Raw genomic sequence first — 27999 nt, 5'->3', positions numbered from 1 at the left:
GGCCCCATCCTTTTGGGCTGCCAGCCCTTAACGTCAAAACACCACTGGGAAACTTCAGAGTCAGCACGTGTAGCTGTCAAGTGGTGCTACTGCCACATTCAATTAGGCCCCAGAAACGTCGAGAAACAAGTCCGGCACTACCAACATGCCGCCACTCATACGATTCAATTCTTCCTCCAAACTCGATTCAAAGAGCGATAGACAAGCGTCAGACCAAGTAACACAAGACAAGGTTTAGAACAGACAACCCCAAGAGGCACGCACAGTCCCCAGAGGCCGGTGGGGACGGGCAGCCCTCCTGCCCTGGATCGGCCAGGCTTACAGTCCCCAACCTCCGAGGCCCCACTGGCAGGGGGAAGGCTGGTGACACCGACTTGGCAGGTGGGGATGGGTCGCCAGGTGCAGCACCCCCCAGGGTCTCCAAGGCAAAGCGAGATTCGAGATCATTCCAGAGGGAAGAAGTCTGCAAGGACCAGGCAAGGGGCAAAGCAGCAAGAAATGGGGAGACAGCCCCCTCAGGGAGCAGCACAAGAGAGCCACTTCTCAGCCCGGTCAAGCAGGGTCAGGCATCAGGGGCCGGCCATTTCCCCAGGGCCCAGCCGGGGCGCATGGGGCCAACCAGCCAAGACTGCTCTCTAGGGACAGACGGCAGGGGTGGCGAGGAGGGCCTGCTGAGGGTGAGGGCGACGTGCGAGCCGCAGAGGGGGTATGTACAGCTGTCCCCTGGCTCCCAGCCTCACCAGTGCAACTGTTCAAGTAAAGGCATCAGGCCTCTGCCCAGGGGCAGCCACGGCCAGAGATCAGGGCAGAGGTTTACTTCTGGAACTCCGAGGGGCAGGGGGCAGGCTCTTCTGAGCAGGTGCCGAGGTCCGAAATGGGGCGAGGGGCAAGACTATTTCTTGCGCGTGTGCTGCCTCCGAGCCTGCAGGCGCTGTCGGGCCCCTGGGGTCTTGGACCCTGCACCAATGGAGAAGGAAGGGGCCGCCGACCCTGCAAGACCCAACAGGAGCTTCTCAGGAGGTGGCAGTGGGTTGGGCATGGGGCGCCAGGGGCTTCACTCACTCATGGGCCACGGTGAGAGGAGTGACCCACATAACCACCCCTGGCTGCCCAGGCATGCATAGAAAGCTTGTCCTAGATTAGGGCCTCCAACTCCCAGGCTGATGACATCTCACCCCCACCTCCCCTAGAAAGCCAAGACTGCTGCTTACCAAAAGGTCCCATGCCGACAAAACCCTGGGTAGGGGTTGAGGACGCCCCGAAGGACAAGCTGCTGCCCGCTGTGACAGCTCCAGGGGTAGAGGCGTTCTGCCCAAAGGTGGGCGTGGAGGCACCTAGAATGAGAGCAGGGTGCTGTGGAGGGTGTCCAGCAGGCGACGGTACTGCCCCAGGATAGCAGCTGCCAGGATCCTTGGGCCTGCCTCTCTCCTTCGGGAGGGTCTACCCTGGGTGCCAGCCCCCAACTCTGCCCATCATCCCACCTGTGCACCAGGGCCAAGGTACGTGTGGGTGCCTGCTTGGCACCAGCTCCAGCTCCTCCACTAGATTTCATGCTCAAGTCCCTATCCCTTCACCCGACAGCCATCAGGTGGCTCTGCAGCTCACCTGGCACCCTCCCTGTGGCCAATGCGCTGGCTGCATCATCTGGTCCCTGACCCCTCTGCCTCTCCCCACCTATGCCACCCATGTCCACTCTGTGATTCAAGGCCCCGCGGGTGTGCAAGCAGTGCCCCTTCTTCCTGCATACTCCTGTTTGCTGTGAACAGGTGGGCTACTGTGCCAGCTTCTAGCCCAAGCCAGTGCTGGAGACAGCAACACCGAAGGGCCTTTCATCTCACAGCCGCAACTCGGCGCACAGTGGGCCGGGCTGCCACGTCCTTTTCCATTACGTTCCTTGCCCCCCCACCCCAAGCTCCTTACAGAGGATGCAAAGAATGAGCCAGGTGGCCCGCTGCCCACAATCTACATGGCAAACGCCATCCCCTTGTCCTCATGCTGCAAGGGGTCCCCTCAGCACTCACACTGCCCTGACCCCAGCTGGCACACAACCTTTTCCCTCTGCATGTACCCCTGCCTGCCTTTCCAAGCTTATGAATGAGCTTGCCCTACCTTGAGCGGCCACAGTGGCCGTTGCCAGCCCCATGACCTCTCATGACAGACTGGCCACTTCCCGGCCGAGGTCCCCCTGTAGCCATGGACTACACGTTGCTTCCAAACACTTTTACCCATGCTCCCATGTGGGATGGTGCGTGTGCAATCCCCCATCTTACCTCCAAACACGGGCTTGCTCTCGGGCGTGCTAGCCATGTTGAAGGCAAATGGGGTAGTCTGGTTGGGGGTCCCCAGGCTGTTCTGACTCAAGGCCCCCCCAAAGGGGGTGGCAGTGCCTGTGGTCCCACTCTGTCCAGCCCCGAAGCTGAAGGCTCCCGAGGTGGAGCTGGCACCTGGGGTGCCCACATTGAGCCCAAAGCCACCGCCGGCAGCCGGGGCAGCCGGGCTCCCGAACGTGAAGGGCGACAGAGTTGTGCTGCCAAACACCGTGCTGCTGGTCCCGCTGCTGGTGGTTGGGGTGGACGCCCCGAAGCCCGTGGTGGTGGACGCCCCAAAGGAGAACACCGTGCTGCCGCTCCCAAAGGCCGGCTGGGTGGTGGCAGCGGTGCCGAAGGCGGTGGCTGTGTTTTTCAGGCCACCGAAGGAGGACTGCACAGTGCTGCCAAAAGCTGGCTGGGCAGGGGCCAGCCCGGGTGTGGTGCTCGGGGCTGGGGCTGGGGCCCCGAAGGAAAATGAGCTGCCGAAGCTCGGGGCCAGGGTTGGCTTTGCAGCCCCCTGCTGCTGCTGGCCATCAGTGGCCCCAAACGCAGGCTGGGGGTTGGTTCCCGTGAACGACGGGAGAGAGGGCTTGGCGGCCGAGCCGAAGGGAATGTTGAAGGCCTGGCTGGTGGTGCTGAAGGTCAGTGTGGGCTGGCTGGAGGCGGCGGAGGCTGAGGTGGTGAGTGAGCCAAAGCCGCTGAACCCTGCCGTGCTGCTGGTGGCCGTGGGGGCAGTACTGGCAAGGGACTGGCCAAAGGTGGTGGTGACTGTGGTGGAGGTGGGCACGGCAGGCTTGCCAAACTGGAATATGGAGCCCATGGAGGGGGTCAAGCTGGCACCTGAGGCAGGGGGAGCCCCAAACAGGAAAGGCTGCGCCATGGTGGTGGAGGCTGTGGTGCTGCTGCTGGCCATGCTGCTAGGAGCGCTCGTCACGGCGCCAAGGCCAAAGCCAAACACGGGCTTCGCGGAGTCTGCAGATGAGCTGACTACGGTGGCAGAGGCCACAGTGGAGGTGGCAGCAGCCAGGCCAGAGAAGAGAGGGGCAGCAGAGGCTGGGGTGGTGGCTGCCGTGGTGGTCTGCTTAAAGGAGAAGGGAGTGGCCAAGGGTATGGGAGCAGACAGCCCCATGCTGCTGAAGATGGGCTCGAAGGTGGGGCTGGAGGCGCTGCTCGTGGCAGTGGGGGCAGCGGTGCTGGCAGGTGCTGCGGCTGTGACCACGGGGCTCTCATTCTCGCTTTTCAGTGGTGCCGAGAAGATGGGCTTGAACACGGGAGAGGCCGCAGCTCTGGCAGGAGCCTCAGGCGAGGCAGGCTGAGCGGGTGAGGAGCCCAGCATGTCCAGCAATTTGCTGGCTGTGGGCGATGGGGCTTTGGCAGGTGGCTCGGCCTGAGGGGCCACAGAAGGGGACTTGGTGGCATCAGCGACAGGAGTTGTGGCAGAAGCAGGGCTCAGCCTCAGGAGAGGGGCTGCGGGCTTAGAGTCCGAGGACGTGTCTGCCAGGGGCTCTGGCGGCGCACAGGTGGCAGGGGCCAGGAGGCTGGGCAACTTCGGAGGTGAAGGGGTTAGTGCGGTGGCCGCAGCAGCAGGTTCTGAAAAGAACAACAGGACAATGAGCTCTGCAGGCACTCAGTGTGGTGTAGTCCCAGCCTCCGGTGCCTGCCACAGAACTAGGGTCCAAGAGTCAGCCAAGAGATCCAACTCTGAGGGCCACAGGACTGCGAAGCATTCTCAGGGCACAGTGAGGGGGACAGAGCTTAATCTAACAGGTGGCGAAGTGGGCGGCCCCCAGGATACATCCGCCCACAGGAGCTGGCGCATGCAACCACAGCTGCCTCACCTGCCAGAGGGCCTGTACGCAAGAGCAGGTACACCCAAGCACACAGCACACAAGGGGCCTGGGAGGGACCACACCTTCCCTGCCACCTGACCATGTGCACCCACGGCAGCCTGTGTGTGCGCCGGCCCAAGAAGCAGCCACAGGGAAAGGAGCCGCTGGATACCCAGCTGCACTGAGCCCACACAGACACCACAGGGGCTGGCAGCCTTGCTGCATGAAGACAAGGGCTCAGGGCAGACAGGGAACTGGACTTCAAATCAGAGCCACATGCTGAGCTGCCTTCCCGGGCATCTCTTGTAGCTTTTAAAGCAACCCCAAGGGCAAGTGCTGTGAAGCAGTGGGTTAAATTGCTATCTGCAGCACCAGCATCCCGTATGGGTGCTGGTTCATGTCCTGGTTGCTCCACTTCCAATCCAGCTCCCTGCCAACAGTTGGGAAAGCAGTATAGGAAGGCCCAAGTGCTTGGGTCCCTGCACCCATGTGGGAGGTCCGGAGGCACTTCCAGGCTCCTAGCTTCAGCCTGGTAGCACAGCGGGTACTGTGACTACTTGGGCAGTAAATCAGCAATGTAAGAGCCCTCCCTGTCTTTTTGTAACTCTGTCTTTCAAACACATAAATCAATCTTTATAAAAAGGGCCAGCAGCCAACAGTAATGGGCCTGCCGCCCCGACACAAGCTCACCTGTTGCGGCCGGCGGCCCGGGGGTACCCTGCATCTTCTTCAGACTCTCCAGCAGCGGGTTGGTGCTTGGGGCAGTGGGGAGGCTGGCCGGGGAGGCCGAGGTGCTGATGGCAGGCAGGGAGAAGGTAAGAGGTGCCTGGGTGGTGGGTGGGTTTTCAGCTGCCGTGTCAGAGGTGGTGTCTAGGAAAGCAAGACGAGACTCAGTGGCCGCCCTGCCTGGGATGTGCCAGGTCAGCACTGCCAAAATTAAAGCTCACAAAACCCAGCCACCAAACACATGTGGCTTCCAAGGGGTGCATTACCGGTCTTGTCCTCCAGCGCCTTGTTGAACCACTGCAAGGAAGCTTTCTTCTCCATGTCGAAGTCCTCTGCAGTGACAGAGTAACCCAGCTGTGGCGGAGGAGGCTACCAGAGAGAGAAGGGAGAGTCAAGGCCATTGGAAGAGGCATGCCTGTGTTCTGGGGGAGCCCGGGGGTGGGAGGACGGTATACCAGGGTCAGCTGCTCCCCGCGCCGGGAGGGTAGCAGCTGGATTTTGCGCTTCCGCTGGCCAGTGCTGCCATGCGCCAAGGGAGAGCTCTCCGAGTTCTGCTTCTTCCATGGGGTTGCATCTGCAGCTGAAGACAGAGATGCAGGCTGGCAGGAGGGGAGGAGCGTGGCCCGAGGGCTCCTGTGTTGTACGCATGGGGCCCCGTGTGCCAAGGCGGGGGGGCGGTGCAGTAAGCGGGTCACCAGAGAGGCCAGACCCCTGGGACCACCTCCCCAGATATGTGAGCTAGACAAAGCTGCCACCCAACGGCTCTGCTGTTACAGCGACCGGAAGGGGACTGACATGACTTGCTCTTCCAGAAAGGGGCAGCCGAGGCTACAGGTGCAGCTAACACCAAGCTTTCAGACTCAAGCTGCAATGATTCTAGCTGCCAGTTTGGGCACTGGCATGGTACTTGGGCAAGAGGATATACACAGAGTTGAGGCATGGGGATAAACACAGATACAGGATCCACACGCATGCGTAGCAAGCACTTGCCACAGATTACCTGCAGGGCTCCCTGACACCTCCTGCCCCCTAGCAGCACCTGCCTCTCCCCTGCAGGTCTCAGCTCCCACCCCCCCACACACACAAGGCACCTGCCTCTCCCCTGCAGGGGCAGATGTTTCTCCCTGCCCAGACTGGAAGCCTCTGAAGGACAAGGACTAGCTCGCCCAGATCCCATCCTGTCTTCAGCCTTTCCCTTAAGGGTTCATCCTCATGCCTCATCCTTCCCCCACAACTACCTACCCCCTTCGCCCTGGGACTCCTTGTCCGTCACCAGCGGGGGTGACGAGCTGGAATGCTGAGGCGGTTCTTCCTCCCTGCAGGAAAAAGTAGAACTGCCTTCAGAAAGAACTTCTGACCACAGGGCCGGTCACTTCCCAGGCCCTCCCAACTTGTTTGCAACTTTTAACCCAAACAAGGGAAGAAAAAAAAAAAAAAAAAGCCAAGAGAAAACCCCCCCAGACCTGTGGGCAGAACCACTGTTAGTTCTGTCTGTAAAGCAAGCCTCATCCAGACCTCCCCACCTGCCAAGTTCCCGGGAGTTCTGGACATGGGTGTGGGGACCCCCAAGGGGGCAGCTGCCTGCCACCCTGCTCCACACCCATCCTGCACAGCACAGCGGTCTTCCAGCCGGCCCACACAGGCCTCCTCCTGCAGCCCATGCACCTGCACAGCTCAGGAGCCAAGGACCTGCTGCTTGCTCCCTGCCCACTCACATGGCCACATCGTACATTGCAACAGCAAACGAACACACATCACCTGGTTTTCTTGGCTGGCCTCTCAGGCGTCTGGGAGCGGGAGGAAGCAGGGCTAGAGAAGGGGGATGCCGGAGGACCGCTCTTCTTCCATGGCTGAAAGGCAAATGGAACGACCCAGATGAACCAGCATGGCAGTGGGACCCTTACTACAAAGGTTTCTTTGTGGTGGCCGGCACTGTGGTGTAGTGAGCTAACCTCCACCTGTGACACCGGCATCCTATAGGCACCAGTTCATAGCCCAGCTGCTCCACTTCTGGATCCCGTTCCCCGCAAATCCACCTGGGAAAGCAGCAGCAGATGATGGTCCGAGTACGTGGGCCCTTGTATCCACAGATGAAGCTCCTGGTTTCAGGCTGGCCCAGCCCTGGCCACTGTGGCCATTGTGGGAGTGAATCAGCAGATGAAAGATCCTTTTCTCTCTTGTAACTCATTTTTTTTTTTAAGATTTATTTATTTTTATTACAAAGTCAAATATATAGAGAGGAGGATCTTCCATCCGATGAGTCACTCCCCAAGTGAGTGCAATGGCTGGTGCTGTGCCGATCCAGAGCCAGGAGTCAGGAACTTCCTCCAGGTCTCCCACATGGGTGCGGAGTCCCAAAGCTTTGGGCTGCCCTCGACTGCTTTCCCAGGCCACAAGCAGGGAGCTGGATGGGAAGTGGAGCTGCGGGGTTTGGCACCGGAGCCCATATGGGATCCCGGTGCATTCAAGGTGAGGATTTTGGCTGCTAGGCCACACCGCCGGGCCTGTAACTCATTTTTAAAGTTTATTTATTTTTGTTGAAAAGGCAAATTTGCAGAGAGAAGGAGAGACAAAGAAATATCTTGCGTCTGCTGGTTTACTCCTCGAATGGCTGCAAGAGCTGGAGCTAATCTGATCTGAAGCCAGGAACCAGGAACTTCTTTTGGGTCTTCCATGTGGGTGCAGGGTCCCAAGGCTTTGCACCATCCTCTACTGCTTTCCCAGGGCACAAGCAGGGAGCTGGACAGGAAGTGAAGCAGCCAGGACATGAACCAGCGCCCATATGAGATCCCTGCGCACATAAGGCAAGGACTTAGCTACTAAGCCATCATGCTGGGCCTCACTGTTTCAAATAAATTATTCAACAAAACAAAGCAACCCACAAACTTAAAAAAAAAAAAAAAAACACATATACTGTGACCCTATAATTGTGGTCCTGCGTGTTATTTCTTGGTACGGCTTTCTGTGGGTTCAGACTGGAGAGCTGACACATGAATTTTACTTCTTTATTATCAGTTATAAAAATCTTAAAAAAAAAACAAACAAACACCTTTGAGGTCAGAAGGGCAATACTTGCACATATTACAAACTCCAGAAACAACAGCAGGCATGCAGTCAATCTCCCTACTCTCAGTCCCTAGCCCCCCAGTTTCAGATGGCCCACCTGCTGGTTCACTCCCCAGCTGTCCGTAGGGGCAGCTGGGGCTGAAGGCACCGATCAGAAACTTGCTGGGGCCTCCCCTGGGGGATGCTGCAGGAGTCCAACTGCTGAGTGGTACACAGCTGCTTCCCAGGGTCGGCATGCAGCTGGAGCTGGAGCGCCCAGATGGGCATTAAACCCGGCTCCTCCAATATGGGAGGCAGCCAGCTTAACTGCTGTGCCAAACACAAGCCCCCAAAAGCAGGTGCCCGGCCTCGCACTTTTTATTCCTGTCTTTGAGCTGTTCACTGTAGTGGGCTGGCCTGCCTAACAGTTCCTTGGTATTTCAACAGACAGGAACACTGTAAGTCAAGATCCCCTTTTAAAGGCATTTACGTTGTTTCCAAGCTTCTCCTACCAAAGTAACTTTATAACCAAAATTCTCATATGCTGAGAGAAGTTCCTAAAACTTACAAGAAAAAATGACCAGGAGCCTTTCAGAATAATGGGCCAAAGAAATGAATGAACAGTAATGACAGAGAACTAAAAACAGTACCGGAGAAGATTGTCCAACTCAGACTTGCGGGAAAAATGTGATCCCACGTATCACCTGTCAACCTGGCAAATCCTCAGAGCACTGCCCTGCTGGGGAGGCTGTGCGACCCCTCCACACCCCCGCCGGCCCCACCACACCCCCGCTGTGCTGCTGCCCTGCTCTCTGCTGAGCAAGCAGGAACACTGACAAGCAACATGCTATTGAGAGGCACTCAACTGCACTGGGCAAAGCCGCAAGTGCACCTGACATGGGACCCTAATTTAAAAAAAAAATTATTATTACTACAAAGTCAAATATACAGAGAGGAGCAGAGACAGAGGAAGATCATCCATCCGAGATTCACTCCCCAAGCGGCCGCACAGCTGGGACAGCCAATCTGAACCCAGAAGTCCAGAGCCTCTTCCGGGTCTCCCACGCAGGTGCAGGGTCCCAAGGCTTTGGGGCCATTCTCGACTGCTTTCCCAGGCCACAGGCAGGGAGCTGGATGGGAAGCAGGGCTGCTGGGATTGGAACCAGCGCCCGTGTAGGATTCCAGCACGGGCAAGGCAAGGACTTTAGCCACTAGGCTACCACGCCAGGTTAGAATCTGATGTTTTAAAGAGTTACTCATTTATTTATTTTTTTAGATTTTTTTCAGGGCCCAGTGCTGTAGCTTAGTGGCTAGGTCCTCACCTTGTACATGCCTGCATCACATATGGGCACCGGGGCTCAGTTGAGCTATTGCAAAGCCAGGAGCCAGGAGCTTCTTCCAGGTCTCCCATGTGGCTACAGGGCCCCCAAGATTTGAGCCATCCCACAGCAGAGAGCTAGGTCGGAAACAGAGTAGTCAGAACAAGAACTGGAGCCCATATGGGATGCCAGTGCTTGCAGGCAAAGGATTAGCCTGATCCACCACCGTGCTGGTCCCAAGATTTATTTATTTATTTGAAAGGCAGAATTAGACATGGAGAGACCGACCTGTCGGCTGGTTCACTTCCCAAAAGGCCAGAGAATGGCCCGGAACTTGTGCCCTCCTCCTCTGCTTTCCAAGGAGCATCATAAGGACGCTCTATCTCAAGTGGAGCAGCTGGGACCTGTATGGGTCCCCCACAGGAGGCCAGCACTGCAGGTGGCAGTTTAACCGGCTGTGCTGCAACACTGGCCCCCAGGAATTTGACTGCCAGGAGTCTACTACTCCTGGGTGTCTTAAGTGCCACGTGTGAAACAACACATGAACAAAAATACTCTTTGTGGCCTTGTTTTAACAGAAAAAGAGTCGCAGCACCTCCACATTCATTAGCAGAGGACAAGAGTAGCTAAGGAATATACAACTACGTTAGCAGTAATGACTGTCTGGAGCTATGTCAGCCAGTCCCCGCAGGCCAGCTCCAAGAGGCACTCTTGGAACAGCCTGGTCTTGGCTCACAGTCATGGAGACATCATCACTGCGTAACCTCCCCCTCCTTCCCACCTCAAAACCCCACATGGACCTGGGACCTGGAGACCAGCAGAGAGCAAGGCTCTGGGCTCCCCAGGGATGGCCCCCGTGCCCGGGAATGACTCCAGAAGAACAAGTGGGAAGAAACTTGAAGTCGACGATTCGGTTCGGGGATGTTAAGTGCTGGATCTCCTCTGATGCCTTTTCGAAGTGAGAGTGGGGGTGCTGGGAGGAACCCATACTCTGGGCCTGCCCCCCACACAAAAAAATAATTTCTGGAACTAGCACAATGGTTCAATGGTTCAACTGGCCAATCCTCCACTCCAAGCATGGTCTTCCATATGGGTAATGGTTCGTGTCCTGCCTGCCCCACTTCCAATCCAGCTCCCTGCCTGTGGCTTGGGCAAGCAGCAGCAGACAGCCCAAGTCCCCAGGTGGGAGATTCAGAACGAGCTCCTGGCTTCAGACTGGCTCAGCCCTGGCTGTTGCAGCCATTTGGGGAGTGAACCAACAAATGGAAGATCTTTCTCTTCTCCCTGTAACTCTGCCCTTCAATTAAATATACATATTTTTTATATTTATTTTTATTGAAAAGGCAGATCAGATTTACGGAAAGAAGGAAAGACAGAGATCTTCCATCTGCTGGTTCATTTCCCAAGTATGTGCAATGGCCGGAGCTGAGCTGATCTGAAGCCAGGAGCCAGGAGCTTCTTCCAGGTCTCCCATGTGGGTGCAGGGTCCCAAGGCTTCAGGCCATCCTCAACTGCTTTCCCAGGCCACATGTAGGGAATTGGATGGGAAGTGAAGCAGCTGGGACGAGAACCAGCAACCATATGGGATCCTGGCATGTGTAAGGTGGGGATTTAGCCACTGAGCCATCATGCAGGGTCCAAATAAGTAAAATTTTTAAAATTCATTTTTATTGGAAAGTCAGATTTACAGAGAGAAGGAAAGTCAAAGAGAAAGATCTTCTGTCCACCGATTCACTCTCCAAGTGCCACAATGGCCAGAGCTGAGCCGATCTGAAGCCAGGAGCCAGGAGCCTCTTCCAGTCTCCCAAGGCTTTGCAGGGTCTCAAGGCTCTGGGTTCTCCTTGACTGCTTTTGCAGACTACAAGCAGGGAGCTGGGTGCGAAGTGGAGCAGGCAGGGTCGAACCATATGGGATCCCAGCACCCATATGGGATCCTAGCAGTTGCAAGTTAAAGATTTAGACAGGCCCGGCGGCGTGGCCTAGCAGCTAAAGTCCTCGCCTTGAACGCCCTGGGATCCCATATGGGTGCCGGTTCTAATCCCGGCAGCTCCATTTCCCATCCAGCTCCCTGCTTGTGGCCTGGGAAAGCAGTCGAGGACGGCCCAAAGCTTTGGGACCCTGCACCCATGTGGGAGACCTGGAAAAGGTTCCTGGTTCCCGGCTTTGGATTGGCGCGCACCGGCCGTTGCGCTCACTTGGGGAGTGAATCATCGGATGGAAGATCTTCCTCTCTGTCTCTCCTCCTCTCTGTATATCCGGCTTTCCAATAATAATAAAAATCTTAAAAAAAAAAAAAAGATTTAGCCAATAGGATACTACACTGGGCCCTAAATCAATCTTACAAACAAAAACTGCCAGCATCAAAATCCAAGGATCCAAGAGCCAGTGTGAAAGGGTTGGGTCAGCCAAAGGTAGGAAAGCTGCTACAACCAACAAGGAACAACTGAAGATGTTCTCAAAATTCAAAAGTTTCCAAAGAAAATGGCCAAAACCTCCCTGGCCACCTTGGAGTTAGCTACTGTATGGATGCCTACCTATGATGTTACTCAACAAGCAGACAGTGACATCACCTTATGCAGGTAAGCAGGAAACACAAACAGATGGATCACAGCGACAACACCTGCGCTCAGACACCAGCATCCCACCCCCAGACAGCCTCTGCCGGCTGTGAGCTCACAGGGAGCCCGAAGGGCCAAGCTGCCAACCCCAAAGCCAGTCAGTCCGGAGACAGACCACGGGGGCAGGGGAGTGCCTGTGAACCCACGCCAAGGCCACACTGGAAGAGCCACAGGGCACAAATCGGGCCTTTTTTTCAAAAGAAAAAAAAAAAGGGGGGGGGGAGGGGAACATGGAAGAATTAAAGAAGTATAGACTAAAAGAACATACAAAACATACAAGTCACAGCGGCCAGTGCAAGGGACTGCTGTTGGATCCCTAACTGTGGTAAAGGCGACCTGACCATGGAATACAAACTGAGAATACTATTAAGAGAGACAATACTACGATGGTTAAAAAAAAAAAATCTGTCAAGTAACAGAATACTACGTGTGCATTTTTCTTTTTTATGACGCACTGGGGGCGCCCCGGGCAGGACTGACCTAACTTTCCTGGCGCGGGCCTTCGGCTTCACACATGGTCAGGAGCCTCCTACCTTCACAAACTATCTCCAAGTCTCTTCCAGCCAAGGCCTTGGTCCACTGGAGCCTGAGCTGGCCCTTGGCAGCCACACACAGTCAGGCCCTGGCCCCGGTGTCCACACACGTGGACGGGCCCTGTAGCAGGTACTTTCCTCACATCCCTGTTACCCTTCCTCCACTCCAGCACTTTAGAAAGGAGGAAACTGGAGCCGATGGGGTCTGCTGAGATGCTGCATGGCAGAGCTCCCACATGACCCCCCACCCCCACCGTCTGGCAGGAGAAACACTGTACGTTTGGGACGAGTGCCAGGGCATAACAAGTTAAACCTCTGCCTGCAGCACCAGCATTCCATGTGGGTACTGGTTGGAGTCCTGGGTGCCCTACTTCCCATCCAGCTCCCTGTTCATGTGCCTGGAAAAGCCACAGAGAAAGACCCAAAGGTTTGGGCCCTACACACGTGTAGGGGGAACTTCCGGCTCTTGGCTCTGGATTGGTTCCCTGCTCTAGCCATTGCAGCCATTCAAGAAAATAAACCAAAGGACGGAAGATCTTGCTGTCTGTAAATCTGCCTTTCAAATAAAAATAAATGTAAAACAAATCTTGAAGAAAAAAACAATACCCTGTATGTCGGAATGTTCTAAACACCCGCAGGATAAATCTGTGTGACGACAGGACTCCATCTAGCTGCTCAATCAAGGCAGTGCTATTTAGCGACTCTCTCATGTGGCCTGTCACCACCTACGGGAAGCATTCTGCCTCGGATCAGACAGACAGACAGACACACACACACAAAGTTCCCTCGCTGGGCTCTCCACTCTGTCATCCAAGGGTTGCTACCGTCTGTCGCCTTAGGGATCACCGGCCAGCTACCTAACCCTGGCAGCCACACCCTGGCAGACCCAGGGCCGTGGCCCTACCTGTGGGAAGCCACGGGTGGAGCTGTAGGAGCTGCTGATGGCGTTGCGGCTGGAGCTGGGGACGCCCCCGGCGCATGTGCTAGCCAGGGAGCTCACGGAGGAGGTGCGTGACCTCTTACTCGAGTGGTCGTCTGCATTTTGGGAATTGAGACCTCTCTTCAGAGACCCAGGCCTAAGAAAAGGCAGGAGGGAAACACAAATTAAATGCGCTGCTGAAGTCGACATGCCCTTACAGCGTCTCCCAGCTGCAGGCACGACCAATGTTTTAAAGTGGGTTAAAGACAACCAAGTTAAGAGCCACACACCACGTCCCCAAGCCTTCAAACTGAGGTTCCCTGCCACCCACCCTTCCTGTGGGACAGCAGCCCCCAACCTCACACAACGGGGCGACGTAGGTAAGCACAACTGGCTCCTTCTGTAACTATAAGGGAAAGAAACGCATTTCTCCCTAACTCCCACCACAGGCCCTATCTGCAGCCAAACCAGCGAGCTACTGCGCCTCTGCCCAACAGCAAATCTTCAGGTTTGACGGACCATCATCCCTCCCTCCCATATTTGAGGGTCATCTTCTCCTGCGACCCAGCACTCCTGCACTTTCCAAGTCCATTCCTGGAACTGTCCCAGCTCAGCAGTCCCCACGTGGCCTTGCTCCTTCCTCCCCAGCACGGGCCAGGGCCGCTCGGGCAGGCAGCCTGTCCCACGGATGCAAACCGTGCCACTCAACTACACCCTGTCTCTTCACAGCCCCTTCCAACCAATTGTTCCTCCAACATATTTTAAAACTCAAAAATGCAGAAACACTTTCATTCCACATCACTGCGTTTTCCCATTGTTCAAGTACGCTAACGGGTTGTTTATATACACTCGGTCATTAAACATAGCTACAAACTCTTAACCTTAGCGGGTTCCTTCATATGAACATAAACAAAGTAAAGGAAAGTGCCAGATGTTTAATTGTGTGAAGTCACTGAAATGGTCACCTCTGTTTTCAGACATGACCCTTCACTAATTCAGTGACGCATGATACAAAGAGGGACTCTCACGGGACAACTGCTACCCCCTGCCCACATGGCTGCCACTCACCACCCCCAGACTGTCACTCACTTAGGCACAAAAGCAGCGGGGACTCCATTGGCCACCAGGGGCTCGAAGGCGGAATGGCCACTCCCGCTGCTGTCATGGCGCCTGCAACGAAAGCAAAACATTCTCCATGAAAAACCAAAGACATGTGCACCGCTTATTGCAAATAGCTCACTCCTGGGACCTTCTCCTAGCTCTAGGCTGGCGTTTCAAGGTCCTGAGCTCCCAAAAGGTCAACTCAGAATCTAAGACTGTCCTTCTTCCCAGGAACTGCATGCTAACTTCACATACAAGGATTAGACTCATGTACTCAACACCCTACCACTTACATAGCAGAAACAGCTCCGAGACCAGCTCACCCACCCTCCACCTGCTAGCGGATAACAGGTGCACTCTGTCTGAGGACTACGGGCAAACAAGAGCCTGGACACACGCACAAGCCACTGCTCAGTCAAGCCAGGAGCGACACCGTGCCCTCCTGGGCCACAGGCTCACCAGGTCTGAGAGAAAGCAGCATGAAGAGCAGCCCGAGACGCTGTTGCTTCCTCCCAGGACCCCGGCTCCGGCTACTCCGCCTTACCTGCCGCGGCTGTCAGTCCCAGCTCCAGGCAGGACTGCCTGGTCCTTGCACGTTACACAAGGGCACATAGATCCCGAGACCTGCCTGCCGTAATCCTGCTCACTGTGCTGCCAGGTGGGCTCCACTCCGCACTGCTGAGCCCGCCACACTTGGACAGTTTTCACCTTTCCCGGACAAGCACTTCAGCCTACATACAATCCTACTTGGCCAAGGAAGTGCAAAACACCGAGCTGTGAGGGGACACCTGGACCAGTCCCTTGCTCTAGACCTCTGACCCTGTAACCACCCAGGGGCAGGTGCTCGGGCGGGGTCAGGGCCTGTGATGTGCCAAGATGCCACTTTGTCTCAGGTTTGACAGAAAAGTGACAACACTCCCTGTGTGCTAACAAATGAACAGGGGCTGAGAACCCTGCTCACCAGGCTCCCTCCTGAAAACCCGGGCGTAAGGGGATCAATCCAGGCTCCCTCGCTGAGCCTGGGCCCCGAATTCCCTCCGGCAGGCGGCCTGAAGAGCACTCTGCTGCTGTTACCTCCTTTTATTTTCCAGGCCATCCAGAGCTATTGGGTCTTCCTCCTCCATGGTCCTCTTCTTCCTCTCCTTGAGGGCATTCAGCACAGTCTCCTTGGCACACGGGTCTGGGGCGCTAATGGATGGCGAGGACACGGTAGAGCTGAATGTCCACCCCGGGCTGTAACCAAGGCAAGATTCCGGTGTGAGACACCTGCCTTAGCACTGTGTATGCCGCTAGAAACCCACAACCCAAGCCAGCAGCCAACGGGCCACTTCCAGCCCTGCAGCCGTCCCTCCCTCTGGCCCAACACTGGTCCTAGGCAGATACAGATGCGGGGGACAGCAGGTCCCCTGTCCCCGAGTACTCACGGCGGGGGCCGGCTTGGCTTGCTGTCAGGAGGGGCGATGCGCACAGTCACGGGGCTACACACCATCTTGGAATTGCGAGCTGACAGCACGGTCTTCTTGGGACACCCATTCCAGCACACGGTGGGGAGCGCCCCCAGCAGCGAGTACTGCGGCTGCTGGATCGGGTAGCGCCTCCGCGGTGTGATTATGAAACGATTTGCTAAAAGCCCGCTGCCCCTGCCAAGAAGGGAAACACACATTGGGGGGAACGGAAGGCGCTCTGTGATGCTGGCGTGTTCACACGCTTTCTGGAGACACACACACAGCAATATCTTCGCGGCCACGTCGCCCTCAGCCCATCTAAGGCACAGAGCGACAGCTGCATGAACAGCTGTCTCTGCAGCGGACATGCCAGAACAACTGAAGACAACAGTGAAAGTAAAGTGTGTAGCTGGGCTGTGGGGAGCACACAGGAGGGCTCTTCAGCAAGCAAGCAGCAGCAGCAAGGGACACTCCAGACATGTTTCTAAACACCCAGGTCATGTTCTCAATTAAATGCCTTCCATCAAAAAATCTAAGTACAATCACCTCATCTTTTGCATTCTCTTGGCAGCTCTGGAGCTAAAAAAAGAAGCTAGAAGACCTTGCTCAGCTGTAAGAATCCAAGAGGTGGGGGGGTGAAGCCACCACCTATGGCACTGACATTCCACATGGACGCTGGTTCAAGTCCCAGCTGCTGCTCCACATCCCATCCAGCTCCCTGCTTGTGACCTGGGAAAGCAGCTGAGAATGGCCTAAAGACTTGGGACCCTGTGCCCGCAAGGGAGACACGGAAGAAGCTCTTGGCTTTAGATCAGCTCAGCTTTGGCCACTGCGGTCATTTGAAGAGAACCAGCAGATGGGAGAAATCTGTCTTTCCCTCTCTAACTCTGCCTTTCAAATAAATCTTGCATATATATATATATATATATATACATACATACATACTTAATGTATGTTGTATGTTTATTACTGCCTTGAACACCTCCCTGGGCATGTGGACAGGATTTTCTTCTGGTCCAGACAAAACCAAGGCCAACACACAAGATTCATTCCTTAACAAAGAGACACTTTCAGCCCCCAAGCAGGGCTCTGGCTTCTCCTTAAAGGATCTGGAATCCATCAATCCCATCGCAGGCCGGAAATGCAGGCAGCCCTAAAGGCACGGGGAGAGGGAACGCCCGGCCCAGCACCAGCTCTCCCTGCAGCAGGTGGAGTGAGGAACAGGGGAGGATGGCATTCTCTCCCGCTGGACGCCACCAGGGCCGAGGCCGGGCTCCTCCCCGCGTGTTGAAAGCCGCGCCGCTTTACCTGTGGGCGGGTCTCCGGGAAGGCGGGAGGACCGGGGAGGACAGGACCGGGTAGCTGGGCGCCGCGCGCCGGGCCGGGACCAGAGGGGAGCGCGCGGGGCCGTCCCGCGGCGGGCCGGGCTTGCCCAGGTACCCGCCCAGGAGCAGCAGCTCGGCGGGGTCGGGGCCCTCGAGCAAGGTCCGCGGCTCCAGCACGTCGCCGTTGACGCTCGGCTTGGCCGGGGGCGAGGCGGCCAACGTCCGCGGCCTCCGCGCGTGTCGCCCCGGGCCGGCTGCGGCGCGCGGACCGCGGGGTTCCCGGCTCCATCCCCACCAGGCCGCGGTCGCCCCCACGGCCAGCCAGGCCAGCGCGGCCGCCGCCGGCACCAAGTACAGCGCCAGGCCGAGCAACGACAGGCCCAGGAGCGCCGCCCCGGCCGGCCCAACGCGGCCCCAGCCCGAGCCGCCCCGGCCGCTCCGGGCGCTCGCCAGGGGCGGCCGCCGCCGCTCGCCTCCAGCCGCCGGAGACATCGCGGCTCCGCGCCGCGGCTCGGCGACTTCACGGTCCCGGCGTGCACCGCGCCGCGCGCCGCGAGGCGTCACTGAGCGTGCGACGCGACGCTCTCGGGATGGCCACGCCCGCGGGCGGCCAGCTGGACGGAAAGGACAGGGACCTCGCCTCCAATCGACAATCGATGAATCAATGAGTCAATCAATAACAAAGAGATAGGGAGATAGAGAGGAGGAGAGGGGATGGCTCCGTTGGCTGATTCTTCGCCTGCTAGCGCCGGCATCCCGGATGCTCCACTTTCCATTCCAGCTCCCTCCTAACGACCTAGGGAGGCCGCAGAGGATGGCCCAGGTCCTTGGGTCCCTGCACCCACCTGGGAAGCCTGGAAAAGGCTCCTGCCTTCCGACTGGCACAGCTCTCCCGCCCACCCCCACCTCCGACTCACCCACCGCTGTCCATCAAATGACCTGTCATCAGGGACCTCGGGGTGGTGTCGCCTAAACAGGCCCCCTTTTAAAACCCCTAAGTGCCCTTCAGGGGAGCAGCTCCGGCTGGCTTTCCCTTCCTGCAGACAGAGAGGAAAACAACTCTTCCCCCTTTGCCCTCCCCAGGCCTGCATGCCTGAATGGGACCCACGTGTGTCTTGTGCTTTCCTCGCCTTTGAAAATACACTGATGGGGTCTAGCGGCTAAGGTCCTCGCCTTGAACGCCCCGGGATCCCATATGGGCGCCGGTTCTAATCCCAGCAGCTCTACTTCCCATCCAGCTCCCTGCTTGTGGCCTGGGAAAGCAGTCGAGGACGGCCCAAAGCACTGGGACCCTGCACCCGTGTGGGAGACCTGGAAGAGGTTCCTGGTTCCTGGCTTCGGATCGGCGCGCACCGGCCCTTTGCGGCTCACTTGGGGAGTGAATCACTGGACGGAAGATCTTCCTCTCTGTCTCTCCTCCTTGCTGTATATCTGACTTTGTAATAAAGTAAATAAATCTTTAAAAAAGAAAAGAAAAGAAAATACACTGAAGGCTTTGTCAGCTGTGTCTAATTTTTTTTTAAGAGACAGGAACCTAGACAAGGGATATTAGCCAGGAAAAGGTGTTAGGAGGAAGCTAACGGCTACAGCAGGGGCTCAAAAAACGCAATGACCCCGGCTAATGCCCTCGGTAGCTCCAAAGTCGTTATGACATAGTTCCATAGGCTCAAGGAATTCCTCTTTATAGAAACTTATTTTAAAAGATTTACATTTTGGGCCCGGCGGCGTGGCCTAGTGGCTAAAGTCCTCGCCTTGAAAGCCCCGGGATCCCATATGGGCGCCGGTTCTAGTCCCAGCAGCTCCACTTCCCATGCAGCTCCCTGCTTGTGGCCTGGGAAAGCAGTTGAGGACGGCCCAATGCATTGGGACCCTGCACCCGCGTGGGAGACCTGGAACAGGTTCCTGGTTCCCGGCTTCGGATCGGCGCGCATCGGCCCGTTGCGTCTCACTTGGGGAGTGAATCATCAGACGGAAGATCTTCCTCTCTGTCTCTCCTCCTCTCTGTATATCTGGCTGTAATAAAAAAAAAAAAAAAGAATAGGGCTTGGCGGCGTGGCCTGGTGGCTAAGGTCCTCGCCTTGATCCCATGTGGCCACTGGTTCTAGTCCCGGCAGCTCCACTTCCTCTCTGTCTCTCCTCCTCTCAGTATATCTGACTTTGTAATGAAAATAAAATAAATCTTTAAAAAAAAAAAAAGAATAAATCTTTAAAAAAAAAATAATAAATCTTTAAAAAAAAAATTTACCTTTTTTTTTTTTTTTTTTTTTTTTTTTAATTTACAGAGAGAAAGACGGCCAGAGCTGACCCAGTCAAGAGCCTGGAACTTCTTCCAGTCTCCGATGTGGGTGCAGAGTCCGAAGGCTTTGGGCCATCCTCGACTGCTTTCCCAGTCCACAAGCAGGGAGCTGGATGGGAAGCAGGGCTGTCAGGATTAGAACTTACGCAGGATGGGATCCTGGCATGTGGAAGGCAAGAACTTTCAGCTATATGCTACCATACCAGGCCCACAGGTGGCATCTTTAATTTCTTTTTAAAGATTTATTTATTTTTTTTATTACAAAGTCAGATATACAGAGAGGAGGAGAGACAGAGAGGAAGATCTTCCGTCCGATGAGTCACTCCCCAAGTGAGCTGCAACGGGCCGATGCGCTCTGATCCGAAGCCGGGAACCTGGAACCTCTTCCAGGTCTCCCACGCGGGTGCAGTGTCCCAATGCATTGGGCCGTCCTCAACTGCTTTCCCAGGCCACAAGCAGGGAGCTGGATGGGAAGTGGAGCTGCTGGGATTAGAAATGGTGCCCATATGGGATCCCGGGCATGCAAAGTGAGGACTTTAACCACTACGCTATCGCACCGGGCCTGGCTTTTTATTTTTTAAAAAGAAATGACAATGACATTTTCTTCAACAGTTTAGTAGACGTTATAATAATCAAGATGATATGTTGTGTTTGTACAGATGTATTACTCCATGGGACACAACCAGGGGTCCGGGAAAGGACTAACACACGTGGGTGGTCAATGGCCTGTGTACATCACGGTATGGCACTTGGACACCAGATCTATCACTAAACACTCCCTAACATATCACCCTGCAGCTGGGTGGCTTAGTAGAAACTAAGTCATTTTAAGTACTTTTGGTTCATTCAGAGTTTCTGCCAGTCAGGAGGAGTGTGGGAGTGGCCTCAGTGTGGGATTCTGGCTTTGGATCCCTCACAAGGAGTAGCTGTGGGCATTGACTGGGGCCACGGTCACCTTCGGGCACGACAGAACCAGAGGGACCAGCATTGCACTCACTCACAGCAGCCACCCTCAGGACGGCCCCCACGGCTATGGGAAGGAGGCCGTGTGGACCCTCCACAGAGCTCGGCTGGACAGCCCTCACCACGTGGCAGCTGACTGCTCCCAGCGCCAGGGACACGAGGGACAGGCAGAAGGAGCAGAAGCAGCCAGGGCACTCACTTTGCCTGAGAAGTCACAGCCTGTAGCTGCCCACATTCCACAAGCCCATTGATCACAGAGCGACCAGGTTCCAGCCGTGATGCAAGGAGCGAGGGAGAATTTCTGGATGACCATAAAATACCCACCCTCACTATCTACCCGAAAAAGATTAAAAAAAAAAAAAAAAAAAAACCACCCTACCTCCTGTCACAGGCCAAAAACTGATTCAAAGTGGAATATTCGTTCAAGTTCAAACTGTAGGGGCCGGCAAGGTGGAGTCAGGCTAATTCTACACCTGTGGTCACTGGTTCATGTCACAGTTGCTTCACTTCCCATCCAGCGCTTTGCCAATGAACCGGGAAGGCAGTAGAGTATGAGCTAAGGCATTGGACCCCTGCACCTGTTGTGGGAGACCGTGAAGGAGCTCCTGGCTCCTGGCTTCGGATCAGCTCAGCTCCAGCTGTTGTGGCCATTTGGGAAGTGAACAAACAGACGGAAGATTCTTCTCTGCCCCTCAAATAAACATAAAATAAATCTTTTTTAAAAAAAGAGAGAGGGAAATACTTCATGACAAAGAACAGTTTGAAGGGATGGCATGGACTCAGCAATGGGTTGGGGGGTTTACTGGTCGGAACACAGACACGCACCTTACCTGTTGCTTGTAACTGTGCTTCTACTACAACAGTGCAACTGAGTAGGTGTGTCAGGTGTGCCCCAGCAGGCAGTCGGGCTGGAGCAGCCAAGACTAACTCTTTGTTCTGGAGAAGCAGGTGGCTTATCGTTCAGAAGGACGCTATTGTGCTACTTGCCACTAGAGGGCAGCCTGTTTATAATAGCACGCAGGGTACCTAGGCTCCAACAACCAAATACCACCAAGCAGTGTCCTGGGCTATAAAACACCACACTACCTAAGGCTTGTGTTTATTCTATCAAGATTGTTAACACACTTGTGCAACGGGTTGAGCTTGTGTTTGGGCCTCCTAGACTCCTATTTCAGGCAATACCTCGTAAGCAGACAGTGTGGCAGGGCAAGCATTTGGGGTACAGCAGTTAAGACGCTGCTTTGTACATTCATATCCTACAAGCGTGCCTGGTTTGGTGTCCCTGGTTCCACTCCCAATTCCGGCAAATGTGCGTCCTGTGAGACTGCAGGTAAATGTTTAAGCACATGACTTTCTCAATGTGGAAGACCCGGATGGAGTTCCTGGTTTCTGGCTTCAGCTTAGCTCAGTCCCAGCTATTGGGAGTGAGGGGCATTTTGGATGTTATTGGACCCCAGGCATTTAGGGTTGAGATTATCTGAAGCCAGGGGTCAGGAACCTCCTCTGAGTCTCCTACGTGGGTGCAGGGTCCCAAGGCTTTGGGCCATCCTTGACTGCTTTCTCAGGCCACAGCAGGGAGCTGGATGGGAACCAGGGTATCCAGGATGCAAACTGCTACCCACATGAGATGCCAGCACCACAGATAGAGGATTATTTACTATGCCACAGTGCCAGACCCAAGGCAGCTTAGCTTGAAGAGGAAGCAATGCAAGAGAAAGAGCTGGAAGGACATACATAGCTGTTCTTGATCCAGTCTGGGAATCTCACGGTATCATTTCCCGGCTTACTGGTTAAAATCACAGAGTTGAACATGGGCTCAAGCAACAGGGATGCCCAACCCCCCACTGCACGATGGAAGAAACTTCCAGATCCTATCAATAAACATACTGGGCAGGGGGTTACTGTGGTCAGTCTTAGAGGCTGTGTTGCAGGTGGTCATGAGAGACTGAGAAGCATAATTAACAGGTGTAAGGTGGGAGCCCGGGGAAGAGGCTACTGTGATCCAGTCACAGGGGGCAAAGGACACATCGTAGAGGAGGAGGAGGAGAGAGAGACAGGGGGCTGATGTCCCAAGCTCCAGGTCATGCCTGCTCTGCACAGCCTTCTGTCAGCAATGACTTAACATCGGGAAGACAGGAGTGACACTGGGCAAAGCCACTCTGAACCCAGTGGGAGCCATGAGAAAGCTCTCCAGGCTGGCCCTTCCCTGGTGGCCCCAGGCCAGGAGACACACAAGATCAATCTGCCCGATCTTCCTCTGGGTAAAGGACGGGGACATGGGACGTAGCGACTAGACCATGGCCACCTCTGCCTCTCACCAAAGCTCCAGGCAGCCGTGGGTACAGAGCAGGTGCAAGGAACAGCAACAACCCCAGGGGGACCCGGCAGACCATGCAGGTGGATAGGATGATATTTAGTCTCTTCCACTTGGGTATCACTACCCTCTCTCCCTCCATCCTCAGCTGGGATCGGGAGTGGGTGGAGTTTCCGTTTTCAGGTTATACGTTGGACTGAACCAGGCCTGGTACAGTGGCCTAGTGGCTAAAGTCCTCACCTTGCATGCACCAGGATCCCATATGGGCACCAGTTCTAATCCCGGCGGCCCAGCTTCCCATCCAGCTCCCTGCTTGTGACCTGGGAAAGCAATGAAGGATGGTCCAAAGCCTTGGGACCCTGCACCCATGTGGGAGGCATGGGAGAAGCTCCTGGCTCCTGACTTTGGATCATTTCGGCTCTGGCCATTACAGTCACTTGGAGAATGAACTTGCAGCTGGAAGGTCTTCCTTTCTCTCTCTGTAAATCTGCCTTTGCTATAAAAAGACAAAATTTTTAAAAACAACAATAAAAAGAACTTTTTTTTAGAGGTTTTCGTCTTTAGAATTGTTACAAGCATCCAGACCTTGGGGGCTGGGCTGGGGGACTTCGCTAGGAGACCAGATGGCTGCAGGATCTTATCTCTTGGGATTACTGGGGTCACGTGCTTCTGTAGTCAGACAGACGACCCAGATTCCGGGGGCCCCTCAGCTGCCTGCCTGCTTGCCTCACGCTCATCCTGCTCGCTCCTTGTCTTCTGAGACACAGCCTGATGCCGCCCCTCCGTGAAGCCAGATATGCTGGGTGCAGGATGCTGTCCTCGTGTTTGTATGACATTTGCAGCCACCGATTGAGTTCAATCATGCGTGAGCTGCTCCCACACCAGTCTAGGGTCTCTTTGAAAGTGCAGAGGGCAGCCCCTCCTCTTCCACCCATTACCCCAGGGTGATGGATAGGAAGCACTCAGTGTAGACTAGCGCATGTGTGAAGGCTTCCATCTCGAGCAAGGAAGCCACAGTGAGAAGGAAGCCACAGGAGTCAGCTAGAAGACCCCTGATGGTCTGGGCAAAGCTTGGCCTGAGACCAAGGCTGTGCCAGGGGGAGGGCTATAAAACATGTCACGCTGGGCCTGGTGCAATAGCTCAATTGGCTATTCCTCCCCTTGCAAAGTGCCAAGATCCCATATGGGCGCCAGTTTATGTCCTAGCTGCTCCACTTCCATTCCAGCTCCCTGCTCATGCTCTGGGAAAGCACTGGAGGACAGCCCAAAGCCTTGGGACCCTGCACCCACATGGGAGATCTGGAAGAAGCTCCTGCTTCCTGGCTTCAGATCTGTTCAGTCTGACGATTGTGGTCATTTTGGAATGAACCAGTGGATGGAAGATCTTTCTGTCTCTTCTTCTCGCTATAAATCTGCCTTTCCAATAAACAAATGAAACGAAAACCAAAAATAGTATGCCATGCCCACCTACTATACAATGCCACTTTAATACAAGCCAGAGGCTGTACCGACTCTGGGCCTACATTCGTCTATCCAATTCTCCCTGTAATCCTGCAGCAAGCCCAGTGAGGAGAGAAATGGCCTGAAGCTGGCTGCAGGGAGAATGTAGCCCAAGTGAAGGGCCTCGACGAGGATCTGGTGAGGCGGATGGGGAGCCAGTTTGGGAATCAGAGGCAGCTAGCGGGCAGGCAGGCATCTTCATTGCCCAATGTAGAGCGGGACCATGAGGCAGGATGCATAAAACAGGTGTCGTGTTCATCACCCACATTTCAGATGTGTTGCTGCGAAGCTAACCAGCTTGTGGTCCAGCTTCCTGCTAATCTGTGTGTGTAGAGGCAGCAGGAGACAGCTGAAGTACTTGGCTGGGTTCCTGTCACCCACGTGGGAGACCTAGATTGAATTCTGGATTATTGGCGTCAGCCGAGGCCAAGCTTGATGGAAGTGAAACAGCAAATTGAAAAATCTTTCGGGCCCGGCGGCGTGGCCTAGTGGCTAAAGTCCTCGCCTTGAAAGCCCCAGAATCCCATATGGGTGCCAGTTCTAATCCCGGCAGCTCCACTTCCCATCCAGCTCCCTGCTTGTGGCCTGGGAAAGCAGTTGAGGACGGCCCAATGCATTGGGACCCTGCATCCGCGTGGGAGACCCGGAAGAGGTTCCAGGTTCCCGGCTTCGGATCGGAGCACACCGGCCCGTTGCGGCTCACTTGGGGAGTGAACAATCAGACGGAAGATCTTTCTCTCTGTCTCTCCTCCTCTCTGTATATCCGCCTTTCCAATAAAAATAAATAAAATCTTTAAAAAAAAATAGTGAATGGAAGATGTGTATTTCTGCCTTCCAAAATAAATAGCCTAAAAAATGTTTTAAATGAACAAGAGAGCTTTAAATATTTATTTATTTTTATTCAAAAGCCAGGGCAATAGAAAGATTTTTCTTTTTTTTTTTTTTAAGATTTATTTTTATTACAAAGTCAGATTTACAGAGAGAGGAGGAGAGACTGAAAGGAAGATCTTCCGTCCGATGATTCACTCCCCAAGTGACCACAATGGCTGGTGCTGTGTTAATCGGAAACCAGCAGCCAGGAGTTCTTCCGGATCTCCCACACGGGTGCAGGGTCCCAAGGCTTTGGGCCGTCCTCGGCTGCTTTCCCAGGCCACAAGCAGGGAGCTGGATGGGAAGCGGGGCTGCCAGAAGGAGCACAGCAAGCTGTGTGCTGAACTGAGCTATAGTGAATTATGATGTGGAGTACAGCAGGCTGGGATAGTGCTGTGAGCATGTTGACAATGGACTTGATCTTCAAAGCAAAACCAACAAAAATGTCAATTCTGAATGGGAACAGTTGAGTGCCTGCTGAAAGAGACTTCAATGGGAAATGGCCCCTCAGAGCATAATACTTCCAGGGTTCAGGATAAAACTTAAAAAACAAACAAAAAACCCAGACACACACACACAAAAACATTCCTCATGCGGGAAGAAACAGAAAAAAAAAAAAAAAAAAAAGAACTCAAATAAGCAAAGATAATCAGAAGACGCCAACACCAGGATAATAGAGATCTTGGAGTTATTGAATAAGGACTTTAGAGGGTAAAAATGCCACTAAATACCTACGCACACCCTTGCAGCCAACTGAAAACATACTTCCATAGAAGACATAAGAAACAGAGTGACATTTCACAACTAATGAGAAGTAACAGAGTAAGAAACTCCCTGGGTGGGCTCAACAGAGAATGGAAATACACCTTGTTTGATTACTTTGCCTTTTTGTTTAATTTCATCACGATCACAGAACACCCAAGGGGTACTTCAGAAAGTCTGTGGGAATCTTGATTTGAAAGCAAAGACATTTTGAGATCTGTGCAGTTTTCCCCTAAGACACAATTCCTGCAACCTTTGGAAGACCGCTTACAGCTTGTGTAGCTGTCATTTTCTTCTACGAATTCGGGTGTGTTTGATGGTGTGGCTCCTGCGCTCACCAAGAACTTGAATGCTGCTCCCCTCAGCTGGGCATTCCCACAGCGCATGTTGGTGGGGGATGTCGCTTAGGTGTACTCTTTGCTGCTTTTCATCTACTGATGGATGACCGTGTTTCTGTTAACCTGTGCAGGTCATTTTTTTTTTTTCCCCTAGCAACCTTCCTCTTGTCCCTTCATAGACCATTCTGTGGGTAGAGATCTTGCATGGATTTTTCAATTCTGTTCATGTACTTTTTGAGACTGAAATTTCTGGCTTGATCCTCCTTCTATTTCTTTTGATTGGTATTCTCCTTTTGTCCACCCGTTCTTTTCCTGATTTTCTGGGAGTGTCTGTTCACGGTGGACAAACCTGAGAAGGGAGCTGGCATGGCGGTTGGCATCCCATCCAGTTCCCTGCTGGTGGTCTGGGAGTAGCAGAAGAGATGACTCAAGTGCCTCCTAGGCCCTGTCACCCTGACGGGACATCCAGATGAAGCTCCTGGCCTGGATCAGCCCTGACTGTTGAAGCCACTTGGGAAGTGAAATCAATGGATGCAAAACCCCTCCCTCTCTCTCCTCTCTCTGCCACTTTCTGATTTTCAAATACATCAGTTAAAAAAAAAAAAAAAAAACGTGGGGCCTGGCGCGGTGGCCTAGTGGCTGAATTCCTCACCTTGAACACATCAGAATCCCATATGGGTGCTGGTTCTAATCCTGGCAGCCCCACGTCCCATCCAGCTCCCTGTTTGTGGCCTGGGAAAGCAGTCGAGGACGGCCCAAAGCCTCGGGATCCTTGCACCCGTGTGGGAGACCCGGAAGAGGATCCGGGCTCCTGGCTTTGGATCAGCACAGCTCCGGCCATTGCGGCCGCCTGGGGAGTGAATCATCAAACGGAAGGTCTGTCTCTTCTCCTTTCTGTATATTTGCCTTTCCAATAAAAATAAATCTTAAAAAAAAAAATGTGAAACCAAGGATCAAGAACTTCATTGCCATTCTAATGAGTCTTTGGGTGATAATTAGGAGCTGGCAAAACTTTTCCACCAAGTAAATAATCTATTTATAAATCTGCTTTGGGAAGATTGGGTTGATCAAAATCAGTCAACTGGAGCTGGCCTGGTGGCATAGCAAGCTAATCCTCTGTATACAGGTGCTAGGATCCCATATAGGTGCAGGTTCGCATCCTGGCTGCTCCACTTCCCATCCAGCTTCCTGTTACTGCCCCTGGGAACCCAGCAGTGGATGGTTCAAGTGTGCGGTACTGAGCTGAGGGCCAGAAAGCAGGGAAGGAGTTCCAGCTAGGGGTGGAAAAGTGAGTAGGGGGACTTGCTGGCCGCTGGGGCCTCCTGCTAGGGGAACAGGGCACTGGTGTCCCTAATGGGAGCCTTGGCCTGACAGAACCAAACCCGGGCACCACAAGAAGCCTGGTGGGTCTCCGGCAGCGGGGAGGGCCCTTACCTGGACATGCCCCCCGCAGGCGGTGCCGAGGGTGACAAGGAGGTCCTGAGCCCGAAGCCCCTGCCCCGGGCTCCCTGGGCAGCCCGGGCCGCGGCTCTGATGGGTGCCAGGGCTTCAGGACCAACAGGAGGTGGCGTCTGGTGCTGTGGGTGGCCGCCCGCGAGCACGGGTGCCACGTCACTGAGGGCGTCTCCTGGGAGGGGGCGCGCGAGGCCCCGGTTGCCGGGTAACGGGGTGGGGCGGGGCGCTTCCCTACGCTAAGTTCTGTCCCAAGGTGCCCTTGGGGTTGCGCCCTCCAACAGGGCTCTGGCGCTCACAGCTACCAGGATTTTGATGGGCCCTGTGGGGAACGA

At 54.7% G+C, this 27999-nt stretch overlaps 1 protein-coding gene across 2 annotated transcripts; it reads right to left on the bottom strand.

The window, feature by feature from the left end:
• POM121C (POM121 transmembrane nucleoporin C) lies at positions 1-27805 on the bottom strand. Of its 2 annotated transcripts, none has more exons than XM_058680907.1 (13): positions 27647-27805; positions 15824-16039; positions 15474-15632; positions 14388-14468; positions 13284-13455; positions 6623-6714; positions 6107-6180; positions 5320-5444; positions 5131-5233; positions 4829-5008; positions 2271-3899; positions 1212-1334; positions 1-990 (listed from the first exon to the last, which is right to left on the bottom strand). In XM_058680907.1, the coding sequence occupies exons 1-13, from the start codon at positions 27652-27654 to the stop codon at positions 893-895; spliced, it is 3060 nt and encodes a 1019-aa protein (XP_058536890.1). In that variant the 5' UTR covers positions 27655-27805; the 3' UTR covers positions 1-892. The 2 variants fall into 2 exon arrangements, with proteins under 2 accessions (XP_058536890.1, XP_004587045.2); XM_004586988.2 differs by lacking the exon at positions 27647-27805 and adding an exon at positions 17153-17688.
• Between the last annotated feature and the right edge of the window lie 194 nt (positions 27806-27999).

Source organism: Ochotona princeps, chromosome 24, assembly GCF_030435755.1.
Source record: "Ochotona princeps isolate mOchPri1 chromosome 24, mOchPri1.hap1, whole genome shotgun sequence".
NCBI classification, from domain to species: Eukaryota; Metazoa; Chordata; class Mammalia; order Lagomorpha; family Ochotonidae; genus Ochotona; species Ochotona princeps.
The sequence above is the reverse complement of the archived record's forward strand: the minus strand, read 5'-3'. Positions and strand labels throughout refer to the sequence as shown.

Coding starts and splice junctions, on each gene's coding strand:
- POM121C (XM_004586988.2), bottom strand. CDS start 17,661: ATGTCTCCGGCGGCTGGAGGCGAGCGGCGGCGGCCGCCCCTGGCGAGC. Junction 13,456..14,387: donor CCCGCTGCTTTTGTGCCTAA/GTGAGTGACAGT, acceptor GCCTTTTCTTAG/GCCTGGGTCTCTGAAGAGAG. Junction 1,335..2,270: donor GAGCAAGCCCGTGTTTGGAG/GTAAGATGGGGG, acceptor CTCTCATTCTAG/GTGCCTCCACGCCCACCTTT.